General features: G+C 47.5%; 1 protein-coding gene across 4 annotated transcripts in view; it reads right to left on the bottom strand.

Moving 5' to 3' along the window:
• The window catches only part of LOC135204774 (85/88 kDa calcium-independent phospholipase A2-like), a 65,745-nt gene that overhangs the window by 15,190 nt on the left and 37,414 nt on the right, over positions 1 to 13,141 (bottom strand). For all 4 annotated transcript variants that reach the window (XM_064234945.1, XM_064234947.1, XM_064234948.1 and 1 more), the window contains 4 exons: positions 12,914 to 13,132; positions 11,750 to 11,927; positions 11,130 to 11,348; positions 10,637 to 10,762 (listed from right to left, as the gene is read on the bottom strand). In XM_064234945.1, the coding sequence (XP_064091015.1) occupies positions 10,637 to 10,762; positions 11,130 to 11,348; positions 11,750 to 11,927; positions 12,914 to 13,132 (742 nt within the window). The remainder of the gene's footprint in view (positions 1 to 10,636; positions 10,763 to 11,129; positions 11,349 to 11,749; positions 11,928 to 12,913; positions 13,133 to 13,141) is intronic.

Below are 13,141 nucleotides of genomic sequence, written 5' to 3'. Positions count from 1 at the left end.
TTCAGCCTGCGAGGGTCTGGGTGGGTTAACTACACAACGTGTTGAGCACCACCACGGTTCCCAAGGAAAAAGATCCAAGGAACTGTGGGCAATATCCTGAAGGTAGAAGGAGGTGCATGCGGTCCGGTTGGACCAGGCGCCTGCCTTCATTACCTGCGCCACGGAGAAGTTCTTGCGGAACGCGAGAGAATGATGAAGAGGCGTCCGCACTCATCCTGGGTGTCGAGTTTCTTCAGACAGCTCCGTCGCACCTTCACAGGACAAAGCAGCATAGCCTTCGTATCGGAGGCGGTGACGTCCATTAGGGAGGGTATTGTGAAGGACTCGAACCAATCGTCAGTTACCGAAGGGTTTCTGAGTCTTTCGCTACGAAGATCGGTACGAAATCGAGCGTCCACAAATCCCCATCCCTTTGTGCTTGACTTCTCAAGAGAAGTCATGCAGTTTACCTAAGACGAAAAGAAGGGGAAATAGTTGTATGACCTTACCCTCTTCTCGACTTTGGTTATGTACAGTACTCATACTGACAAGCTATTAAGACGAAGTAATGATTGCTCTGGAACAACCGAACTAAGTCCACAGCATAGTTCGTAACTGACTCGGGCGCGTCTGACAGCTGCCGACTGACTGGTTCGGAATCAGTAGAGGCAAGTTGTCCAAGCATCCGTAAGTCACGTGACCTTCGCCCTTTAAGAGTATGCTGAGAGACCAAAACAAATAAAATATTTGTTAGTCACCGATGCCGGACGGCGCGGCGATGATTCTCTTAATGCTAAGCTCAAAAGGCGAAAGTCAATTGCCTTCAAAAGACCGAGGTCCCTGATGGCAAGAGAAAATCTTCCTAGACGTTGATCTCAGCTTAAGGAGAAACAACACTATGTGAACGTTGAAGACGAAGGTAGGCAATGAATGCAACCTACGTCTTCCAGCTGAAGCGAGAGAAGGAATCTCAAGATTCTAAAAACCTGTGCTTACAAATGACTGAAAAAACGCTAACCGCCATTTCATTGCTGTCCGTTGTGCAAGAAAGCGGGGCGTTCTTCAGTAATGAAAAAACACAGGGGAGAGCCGCTTTGAAGAACTGCTTCTCATGGGGCTGAAGTTTGGAGTAGAGCTGGCAGGTGTGGGAGTAGGCGATGTCTTTTCAATACATCTGCTAATCGGGGTGAACAATGAACAATTGTACACCTCCGAATACAAGATATTTTGAGGACAAACTCAGATTCCGCAAAAAATCATTCGCATATCGGGATACGATGCAGCAAGGAGACTATACAGAATTCTTTTTACCGTGCGGTAACAGAAAGATGAGAGTCGAATAGATATCTCTGTTAAAAATTCTCGCACAATACCGAGACGATGATACTAGCGTCTCTCAGCAGTAGATGGTCATGCATGTATGCGAGAATCCCCGTTAATCAGAGACTTCAAGTCCGTGATTGTTGGGCCAGAGATACGGTTTGTTATTCAATCAAAGCAGAGAAAGACATAAACAACCGTCTATCTCAAGCGGCAGCTGATACTGAAATGCCTCGGGCAATTCAATACGCAGTAGCTGTCGCTGACTCGTCATCCTGAGTTGCAAGTATCCTTTCCACGAAGGGAATGCGTTCGGCTAGAACCACCGAGCATAAAAAGATATGCCTCGAGCAATTATATTTAAGCGAAACGAATTTCGGGTAAATATAAAATGCTTTAAATGGTGTTGTTGTGACAACACCATAAGTATATAAAATTGAAACTGGAAAACTCCTGGGAGGTTGCAGGCACCCGGGTTGCAGTTCAATTAGAATAATTTTCGTCTAAGTCGCAATCCGTAGAATAACCAGGATATGCGCCTACCCCTCGGACCATTCAACTGCTTAGCAGAATCATGTCGCGAGGTAATATACGTAGTATATTTGTTAGGATCTGAATAACGATCTCTAACAAATTTCTTTCCTTCAAGAAAACAAAATAAGGATTGGAGATCGACCACCTTCTTTCTCTATTAAAGAGAGTGAAGGAGAAGTCTTCCTCGAAGGAAAGCTTCAATGTGAACAGAATACTAAGACGATAGTTCCAGCCAAACTGGATATTCCGGTCCGTTCTTCTCTATTCCAGGTTGGTCCGCCTACTGTGAGATAGTCTTCTTCAGCAGCAGTCCTCTTCCTAATGCTAGAAATTCCAGGAATTCGAGCATAGGCGAGGTTCCCGATTATCGTGTAACATATCGGGGATTCTCGTCTCCCCGCTCACTTTGGACCGTGGTCTCGCCAACCGTGTTTGGAGATCGTAAGAAACTCTAAACACTCTGAATGCGCTGAAATTCCGTAGAATTCTAAGCAGTCTGCGAAACCCCCACCGAATTTCGTCAAAACGATATCGGCTGGTGGTCTCTCGATTCCGTAGAAATCGAGAATGGGGCAGGGATCCCTCCTCAACGACCGGGGGCTTTCTTAAGTCAGGTAGGACCCGAAGGTCCCCCCATGGTAGCGCAGTCCCCCACGTGGGATTCCTACAGAGAAATCTCTGTAGGATCCTTCCCCTTTCCCCTCGTAGCCGTAAGGAGAGAGGAATGGGGGAGGAAAATTGGATACTCGCTCGCCTTCCAATGGAACTAGCAGTTGGAGAAGAGTAGGAGCAGCCATCGCCTTGCGGCTGATGGCCCTCCTCAGAGGTCTGGGAAAAACGTTATCGTCAGGAGAAAACGTTTTCCCCGAGGGAGGGTTACGAACTCTCACTGTAGGTAAGGGTCTGCCGCCACTGTGAAACCGTCGTCTGGGGTGGGGCTGATCGCACCTGACAGGAGAGAGCCGATACACCGTCCTCCGACTCATTCCAGTCCTCGTCGAGTCGAAACCTCTCAGGAGGACCGAAGGAGTATTTAAATACGGTGTCCGAAGACACGTAGAAACGACGCTGTCGCAGTAGAGGAGGTGGAAGTAGCTTGATCGACCCCGGCCAGAACTGAGAGAGCCTTCTTGTCCGGAGACGAGAGACTTCGGTTTCAAGACAGAATAACGGCAAGCTCCGTTAGCGGCATACCCACCGTCGGTTTGGGTTCCCTCTCGGGACCCCCCAAAACGACTCGAGCAGAGACATGGGCTCTGCTGCTCTGCTGGTGGGAGGGAGCGGCGATCCTTCCCCCGGTCCGTTGTGCTGACGAATCAGTGCAATAACCTTGGTAAAGTTACCTGAATCTCGGAAGTTACAGCGTCTTGAGGAGTAGGACCGTCAGTCCCTCCCAACAAGAGCAGCTCCCAGGACCCTCCTCCTTCAGAAGAAGGACCAGCAACAAAGATCCCTGACGGTTGCCTCCAATCACTTGCGCGTACGTCCGGTTGGTCCTAAGACCAACCTGGCCACGTGCGGCGTCGTGGGACGGGATCGTGAGCCGGCGCATCTCTCACGATCCCACTCCTATACCATCGCTCTTCCTGGCGTATGCCGAGGAAGTTGAAGGTATCGGAGAGACAGAACTGACGCTACCACCCCCTCTCCCCCCTGCGGGTCGCCTCCATCACTGCGCGTACGTCCTGGTTGGTCCTAAGACCATACGTGGCACGTGACGGCGTCGTGACGGGATCGTGAGCGGCGCACCTCTCACGATCACTCCTAGCTACCTCGCTCTTTCCCGGTGTAGCCGAGGAAGTTGAAGGTAGTGGAGAGACAGACCTGACGCTCCCCCCCCGCTCGCTGGCAGGACCAGCGTACGTGGGGGGCTGCAGCCGATCACCAACCCGCGGTGGGGGATCGATCTGCAGGCCTGGCCGTGCCGCTCACTGTGCGGCGAGCGGCTCGACTGAGCACGTCGACCCGGTCCCGTGCGTCAGACGAGCTGCTGCTGGTCACCGTATTCGCCCGCCCGTACCCCTGTTGGGGAGCGGCGGTCAGGTGACCTGCGAGCTCGCTTTCGCCGTGAGACCGGTGAGCGTCCTCGCGGCACGTCAAACCGCTGGTACCAGCCGAGGCTGGTACCGTCGGTCGAGGGGACCTGGGGGACCTCTTCCCAGCCTTAAACCGTGGCCGGTCAGAGACCGTACGTCCACCGAGGTACCGGCTGGTCGCTGCAGAGAGCTGGGGGGGCCGCTGGCCTGTGGCGAGAGTCACCTGAGCGGCTCTCGACAGTCTTCGGGGGGGTCCGCTCAGTGCCCTCGGTCCTGACGCTGAGCGAACTCAGGCGTTCTTAACTTTGGCTGCACGGTCACCCGAAGGAGATCGTACAAACTCGGAACTTCTCGCGGGACGAGAAACCGAGCCGGTACCTGGCTTAGCAGCAGAGCTGCAAGACCAGGCGAGGGTGTACCAGCGGTAGCCAGACACCCCCTTGGTACCCCGTCTTCTTCTTCTTCTTTCAGAAGGGGAGACGGGCCCCGTTCCCGAAGAACAGGAGACCAGCAGAAAGAACCCCCCCCCGTCACACCGGAATGTGACGAGCCCTTCGAAGTTCCCGAAGGAGTCTTCTTAGGGGGAATAACAAAACCGGTTACCAGCTGGTCGCTGCGAGAGCGGCCGCTGGCCTGGCGAGAGTCACCTGAGCGGTTTCTCGCCAGCCTTCTGCTCCGTGCCGTGGTGTTTGGCGCCGAGCGAACTCTGGCGCCGAAACTTTGGCTGCACGTCTCCGAGGGAGAGCTACACTCGGGATCTCCCGCGAACGAGAGACCGAGCCGGAACTGGCGTAGCGGCATCGCCGCTAGCACCAGGCGAGGAAGTACCAGAGCTACCGATCTCTCTGGTCCCCGTCTATCTCTTCCTTACGGAAGGGGAAGACGGGCCCCCGCTCCCGAAGGAGCAGGAGGACCAGCAGAAGGGACCCCCCCCGTCCCACCGAGGTGGGACGGGCCCTTAGAAGTTTCCCGAAGGAGACTTCTTAGGGGGGGGAGGCAGCCTTCTTCTTCTTCGGCTTATGGGCCTTAGAAGTCGAAGGGGAAGAGGCAGCAACAGCGAAGACGAAAGATGACACCTTCCTCTCTTCGTCAGCTCACGCAGGACAGTCGTCAGGTCCTCCATCCAGGCCGGAGTCGGGCCTATTGCCGAAGCAACACGGCCCCGACTGCACCTGTCCGGAAGGACCTGGGACTGGGGGACACACCATGGGCAGGACCCAGCATGGACAGAGGCGCGGGACCAAACCGAGGAGCGACAGGAACAGCAACCAGCTCAGGAGCGGCAGGAACAGCGGCAGCGGTAAACACAGAAGGGACAGCCAAGCCAGTAGCGGAACCACATCAGCGACAGGTACGGCAGGCCCAGCCATCGCCTCGTAGAATCATCGGCAGCCAGCGTGGTACTGGCGGCGGTCCAGGGGCGAGCTGCTGGAACAGCGGAAGTCTGGGGCAGGCAACACGAAAGAAAACACAGGCGGCGGCGGCATACCCCTCTCGGTACGGCGGCGACCGGCCCCTAGAAGCGGCAGACGGCGTCACCGACACAGCATGGGGAGTGTAGACCAGCGGGGGGAAGCAGCATAAGCGGCCGTGAAGGTTGGTAGTGGAGACCACTCCAAGGTCACCGCCCCAGACCTCGCTAGACTCTGCAGCAGATCGTGGATGCTAGGCACGCCCTGCAGCCGCAGTGGTCCATACCTGTTCCAGGTCGTCTCCCACGGCTGTAGCACCTGCGGTAGCACAGACAGATTAGTAAGAGGGGTTCCCTCACGCACGGGGGGGGAGACATGCCCACCCCGAACGGAAGGAAGACCCCAAACAAAAACAAAATACGAGGGAAGCTGAGCGGGGGGCAGGAAAGAAGACGAAGAATCGGATACCAAAGGGAGTCCGCGGGAGAGCTTTTCCGACGACTTCCTGGCAGACCTTCGCTTCCCCTACCCCCGCACAGCAGTGAAAAGTAAATATGAAAATGAAACAGAATACTGCACTTGCGATTCACTTCATAGAACTTAAAGAGGGAAAAATCAATTTCCCCGGTAAGAGCGGAAACTTGATCCATAATAATATGATGCTATCATAAATATAAATGAAAATGAACAATACTGCACTTGCTATTTTCACTTTCACAGCAATAAATCATAAGGATTAATTCCCGGGTAAGAGCGGAAATTGATCCAAAATTAAATTTGATGCAATTAATAAATGAAAATGAAAAGAAACTGCATTTGCGAATCCACTTTCATTTGCATTCTATTCATACCCAAAATAAGAGGCTCTTGCCCCCGAGCGCAATCAAGCTCTCGGCAACGGAACGCACAAAGGGCAAAAAATATAAATAAAAAAGAAAAAGAGTACTTACATCTTTCAATTTACCACACTTTCGCCACAAAATACATGACTCGGCGCGAGTGCGCCCGCCCTCGGCACCGGAGACATAATTCAAGGTTCAAATTCATGAAAAAGAGCGGAAAAATCGCGTCTTACGGCGATAGCTCCATGTTGATTCTAATTAAGTAATGAAAATGAAAACAGTGTACTTACAGTTCATTTTCAAGTTCAAAAAACCAACCATTAGTAGAAAAACAATATAAACAAAGCATACGACGATGACGCGGGCAGAGAGCGATGACGAACACGTCCTTCACAGCCCGCGGCCGAAAGCAAAAGTGATTCTTCACTCTCGGGCGCGGGGCCGGGCGCGCACGATCGGACAAGCAGTTAACTACCGTTCTCCTTGTTCGAAGCTTACGACCGTCCCAGCTGCCGCTAGTTTCTTCCTATGTTTAAAGGACGCGGGGTTTTTGATTACGTATCGGACAATGATGCATTCATCTTCTTCCCTTTGACGCCATTTTATTTTATATATCTGTTAAGAATATATAAAAAATAAACTAGGGGAAAAAAAAGACTAAGTTTATTCCCCTATTTAAATTAAAGATGGCGTATCTTGCTACCTCTCTTGTTTCGAGGAAACGAGCAATCTATAAGAAGCTCGTCATCTTCGCCTTGCAACGAAGAGATCTGTGAATACTTTCGCAGGTCTGACACCTCTTTCCAATAAATGTTAAACATACGTTAACAGTTATTATCGTCAGACAAAAAAGTCTCAACGGACGTGCACAATCCCGCATCGAACCTGGTAAGGATCGTTACGTTTCCCGTGTCTGTTTCCAAATAGGTTAAATCGTTGCTCTGCCGAATTAAAATCATTTTATAATACCGTCACATTGTGGTAAACAGCATTCATCTAGGAAACTCTTGTAAGGATAGTAGGGAACTCTGTAATTAACCACGGTGTGTGCATAAGGCTTAACCGTACCGTATCTTAAGGTGAATTTTTTCTACTACATTCTTTCCTCGCCGAGGCAGAGAGAGATCCTTAGCAAAACGAATACGATGTTATTCATGTTTGCCTAAAAATCCCCTCAATTCGTGGTTAAGTCCCTGATTGTAGGGGGAATATACGGTGAAGCATCGATCCCTTAGGAGAGAGAGATGTAATCAACGGTTCACGACCCCCGAGAACTGGATGTACTGGATTGGCTCACAATTACAGCCGTCTCGTTCACTTGCCTGGCTGCATTCATTCTGAGTTGCCAGTTACTCCTTCAATGATGGATATAATAAAATTATTCTCGAGTCTAAGAAAGCTCTCAATAATGCAAATTTAAGCCAAACAACCTTTGTAAATACCGAAGCTGAGTAGGTATTGTCGTAACAAACCTTTTAAGCGAAAGTCCTTACTAGGAAAATCTGTATGGATATAGATAAATCCGTAGCGACCACCAGAAAGGCACTATGGTTTGCGTATATGACTTGTCATCAGTAGTCGTTATACAGCAAGCCTTCTACGACATTCTTCCTTTCCGACATGCAGAGAAAGAATGAATCTTACTCTCTTCGTTCTTTTAGTCAATAATCCCAGAATGAGTATTAGTCGAAAGAGATCGCAAATGACAACCGACGGATCCGAGAGAATCTCTCCAGCTTTTATTATCTTGGAGATAAGTCGTATTTTTACGCCCTTTCTTATCTCGGGAAGAGCTCCTAATCAATGAATGAGAGCTCGTACGAATCTTGTTCAACTTCCAAACGATTGCCCCTCTTTCTGTAATGGTTGTTGCATTATTTTCTTTTTTTAGAAGGAGGATGATTTTAATATCCTCTTACTAATATGAACTAATATCCTTCCATTCCTCAAGTTGGGGAAGGGGAAGATTGAGCAACCGGAGGAGAGCGCCTTCTTTCGAAAGGTGAGGGCTTTTAGCAGTACGACTCTAACCTGACAAGGGCTACGGCAGCCTGTGGCTACATCTTGAGTCCCTGCCTGGAAAAAGCCGAAGTTGCTCTTACCTGATTGCATTAAGACAATCCTGACAAGGGCGACGGGCCCGCCTGTGCGACAACCCCTCCCCGTCCCTATCAGGAGAAGCCCTCGAATGTCTTTCACCTTTCGCCTGGAGGACATCTTGGCGGTGTCAGGCTCTTCTTGTAGGAGAAAGTGCCTGTCGCTAAGCAGGAGTATCTTGCCTAGAATACTCCCGGCGCCTGGGGAGGAGTATCGCGATCTGAATACTCCTCGTCCTCGGAATACTCCTGGCAGTAGTCGCGCTCCGAATACTCCTGGCGCCTGGGAGGAGTATCGTGCTCGGAATACTCCCTGGCGCCTGGCAGAAGTATCGCTTTCCTAGGAGGAGTATCGTGATCGGATACTCCTGGCGACTGGTAGGAGTAATCACGTTCCGAATACTCCCTGGCGCCTGGGAGGAGTATAGTGCTCGTCGGAATACTCTGGTGCCTGGCAGGAGTATCGCGTTCCCGAATAACTCCTGGCGCCTAGGAGGAGTATCGTGATCAGAATACTCCTGGATCCTAGCAGACGTATCGAGCTTGGAAAGTTTTCTTGTTGGAAAGTTGCCGAGCATCTGAAAGGCGATCCTCGCCCCTGGAAAGTTCTGTACGTCTGGGAGGTTATTTTGAATTGGAATCTTCCGCCTTCTGGAAGGTTCCGCTGTGCGGGAAGGTTCGTGTGTGCGGAAGGTTCCGATCTCTTGTACATTTGTTCTTGCTAGAATTCGACAATACTTCCATTTTCGACATAGCCCTCCCTTTCTTCTGAATGAGAAGGACTTCCATTTCCGATGAAGATCCTGGTTCATAGTGCTTCAGGCGCTTTGCGCCCTATATTCCAGCCCTTCAGGTGCTTTCTTTGCGCCTCGTTTCGGCGCTTTGCGCCTTTTTGTTTCAGACGCTTTAGGCGATTGAGCCTCGTTACCAGAGCTTCATGCCAAGGAGCTAGAAGCTTAAAAGTTATATATATATGTGTAATCACTAAACGAGATCCATATAATTCATTCTGATCAACAAATATTCTTTAATATCTAATTCGTTCTTCTCAGAATAGAATATATTCATATACATGTACGATGAGGAATTTATTGAAATACAACTATTTCAAAACCCCCAGGGAGAGCCCCCCCCACCCCCCCCCCCCGAATCCCAAGCCCCCCCCCCCCCCCCCCCCCCCCCCCCATGTACGGGGGGACGAAACCCGATAGGCATGCCTCTACCGCAACTGTATCGAATGATGTCTTCTTTCTCGTCTCTTCTGAGGTTTCCGATAGCCAGAAGAGATACTTGCATCTCAGTTTTAATCTACGCCGTTGAATGTTTCTTCTCCTTATTCGTCAAGACGATAATAATAAGGGGAACACATTGAATTAGGGATGCCTTTCCAATGGCTATCCCTGGCAGTCTGGAGTCCTACAGAACCTGCCGAGGGGACGCTGATCGGTGGGGATTCTCTGTAACCTCCGTAAGGCTTTCGACATCCTTCTCCTCTGGGCCTGTGAGCTTGGAAGAGGTCTAGGCCTGGGAGCGAGACAAGAGCCGATCCAGACGCACCCTCTATTGCAATGGGGAACACTATAATCACTTCTTACCTTATAATAGCTCGTATCTTGAGCTACATTCCTTTATCTTCAAATTGCAAATGAATTTGTAGTTTCTGTGAAGTAAGAAGGTGATGAGGTAACTACACTACTAGTACTGTTAATATTCTAACTGCTCGTCATAACGAGAGCTATTAAAGCTTCTAAAAAAAAAAAACATATCTAGTTCTATGTTTTTCTGACTTCCTCAAATAGGAAGTTACCTTATTTTCCTCAATCAAATTCTAACATTTATTACACTTTATCAATGAATAAATATTTATATTTCCCTTTCTTGCAAACCATGTAATTGTCTACCGAAAACTTCGGTAGTTACACATCCTCTATTCTTCAAAAACTTCGAAGTTAATTCATTAAAAGTTATTAAAAAGTTATTAAAAGCGTATGCCAAACCACCGATCCAGTACTTCCCTGTAAAAGTCGGCCCAGAAGATCGATGGCGATGAAACACGAAAATCAAATCAGGAGGGAAAGCAAACATATGTTTACCTTCCCAGCGACAGAGAGAATCTGATTAGAAAACGGGAATAGTTCCTAGTCCTGCCACCAGCGGCAGGCAGGTAGATCACCTGACCTACCTGTAGCGTGTGCCGCGAAATTCGAATTTCTGTCGGGGACGACGGAGTCGATAGCTATGTATATATCTGACAGGTAAGTTGAATGTATGAAAATTAACTATAATTACAGGTTTCCTTTTTGCAATTTCTAACTACAACTGTTCTGAAGTCGATTTTCATTAACCAGAAACAAAAATTACATAATATGAGAGGGCGACGACATAAGGGAATTCTATACAAACACATAACCAAGTACCATAACATGAAGTGGAGTCTGTTGCTTATCATTTCTCAAGTCTGGGTTGCAACCAGCATCAAGGCAGAGGTCCATAAGTTCACGACTCTTTACCCAGTGAAGCAGGCTCCCACCTTTGTGCAAATCCTGGAATTTACGGCAGATTTCAAAAGCCAGTTTATTACAACTCAATCTCAAAAAATGGAAAAACATGAAGCATTAATTGATATCTGTTCATTGCTGTATTTTCATATGCTGATAAACATGGTTTATGTGGCTGAATACCTTGTGGTAAGTCTCTAGCCTTCCTGTTTCTCCAAGAGGCACTGGTGAGTAGCTGATCTTTAACCCCTTATTAAGTACTTTACAATTTATTTTGTGTCCGCTATAGAAGAGATAATAAGGATGAAGATGAGGCAAAGAAAAACAGACAAGATTACTGGCATTCAAAAGTTGCGTACCTCATTCAACGAGAGGTATTTAATTGTCAACGTGCGCCAAAGATGTCCCTTACCTTAGAGCTAATTTCCTTGGCTAAGACTAGTTTCTCGATCTTCTCCCAATAGAGTGAGTTTGAAGGATCCGGTAACTCCTCTTCATGGTTGAGGTTGGCACCTAGCTGTATCAGCTGCTTTATGTTCTCCATCTTGCTGTGTTGTGCGGCTACCATCAACGGAGTTTTGTTCGCTGCGTTCTTCTTGTTCAGCACTGGATTGTGCTTGACTTTCAAGGCCTGCAAGAGATCAAATATTTCAACATTCTCTAAAGCTTTTATTTGACTTCTTAATCTAATAACTGACCTTTTTCTGTATCACCCATCACTTCTTTTACTTCTTTCAAACGAATACCATATTCTTTGGAAGCTTGAATTTCAAGTCAATGACCCCTGTGGTGGGCTTTTTCATTATGAATAGGGTTCTTCATCTTCTATATAATAATAATCAAATTAATTAGCACTATGGAACTATTACCAATGCCCCAAGAAATAATCATCTTTTAAGTCAGTGAAACAATGTGGTTAACCTCCTCATATTTCAAATTTTAAGGAAGGACTCCTCTTCTGCATGACGTTATATTCATAGAATAAGTTGCTAGGAACCTCATCTCACTTCAGAACATAAAATACACGCTCACCTGAATGACAGCAACTGACTTAGAAGCTGCAATATGAACTGCCGTATTTCCTTCTTTGTCGACCATGTCCACCTGGGCACCAGCTGCTATGATGGCACTAATGGTCTTATCATTTTCGTTTTCTGTGGCGACATGCAGGGGGTACAAACCTTCTCCTTCCTCAGGGCTGTTGAGCTCCCTGTCAATAACGAAGAAAAAGTGAGTCGTGTCCGTGACGAGGCAGTTTTATAAAAACAAGGTGAATGCCATTGCTTGCTGCTCTTTATTAACATTATTATAATATTATTGCTAGTATTGCTGTTTTTCCTACTAAAAAAAGATAGCTATTTGATATATCTTCTTCACCTTGATTATTTAAAACTTTCTCATTTTGACAGATTGCCTAATGGTTTCACATGATTCCTTTAGTCAGTCTTCCACTTCCCACGAACAATCACATACATCTGACTTCATTAGCAAGCATACAGTTGTTTTATTGAACAAATGTCTAACTGTTTTCTTACACCACAAAACACTGAATTTATTGCCTGGACACATGAAGTTTAACGTAGTAGACTTAGAACTTTCCATTTTGTGAGCTGTCAATTTTAGCTATACTTAATTAACTGACCATTCACAGTCAATTCAGCATAAAAGGGAAAATTTCTTTAGTTTTCAAAGACATGTTTTTTGTTACGCTGAGATTTTAACAGCTGCCCTACAAGGCTTAGCTGGATATGCACATGATCTTTCTGCTTACGAACAATCAAAGTATTTTTATTCTACTCAACATTCAGTGTATGCCCTCAGATGCTGAATAGTATACATAAGGTTTGTAAATTCTTAGAAACACAAATCCAATGTGAAACTTAGTCAAAACTGACTTTAGACACATCATCATGACAAAGTGATTTCTATGACAGCAAAACTGTGTACGTATATTTCAATCACAATAACCTTGCATAACTTGGGACTTCCAGTAACTTATCCCAAAAGTGTCTGTTTACCAAGCAGTTCCAGGTTTTCCAAAGATTCAATAGTAGGAACATGCACCCTTACACTAGTTTAGCCTAAGATTCAACAGTGGGAACATGCACCCCTACACTAGTTTAGCCTAAGATTCAACAATGAGAACATGCTCCCTTACAATGTCTCAACATGAATAATGGCTGGGTCAACACTTACGCTAGAACCACTTCATTTTTCAAAGCTTCCACGAATCCAAACTGTGCAACAATGTGAGCAACATGCCACGTCGGATGTTCCCGTAGGAAATCCAACACCTTCTGGAGAACATTATGACAGAGAACCTCTTTGCCACAAGAGTCCACCAGGGGAATTAGAATTTTGCTGTAGGCTTCGTATGCAGCTCTGGCCTCCTCCTCTTTGCACGTCCGCAACAAACTGTCAGAA

Source organism: Macrobrachium nipponense, chromosome 47, assembly GCF_015104395.2.
Source record: "Macrobrachium nipponense isolate FS-2020 chromosome 47, ASM1510439v2, whole genome shotgun sequence".
NCBI classification, from domain to species: Eukaryota; Metazoa; Arthropoda; class Malacostraca; order Decapoda; family Palaemonidae; genus Macrobrachium; species Macrobrachium nipponense.
This window is presented reverse-complemented; position numbering and strand designations above follow the sequence as displayed.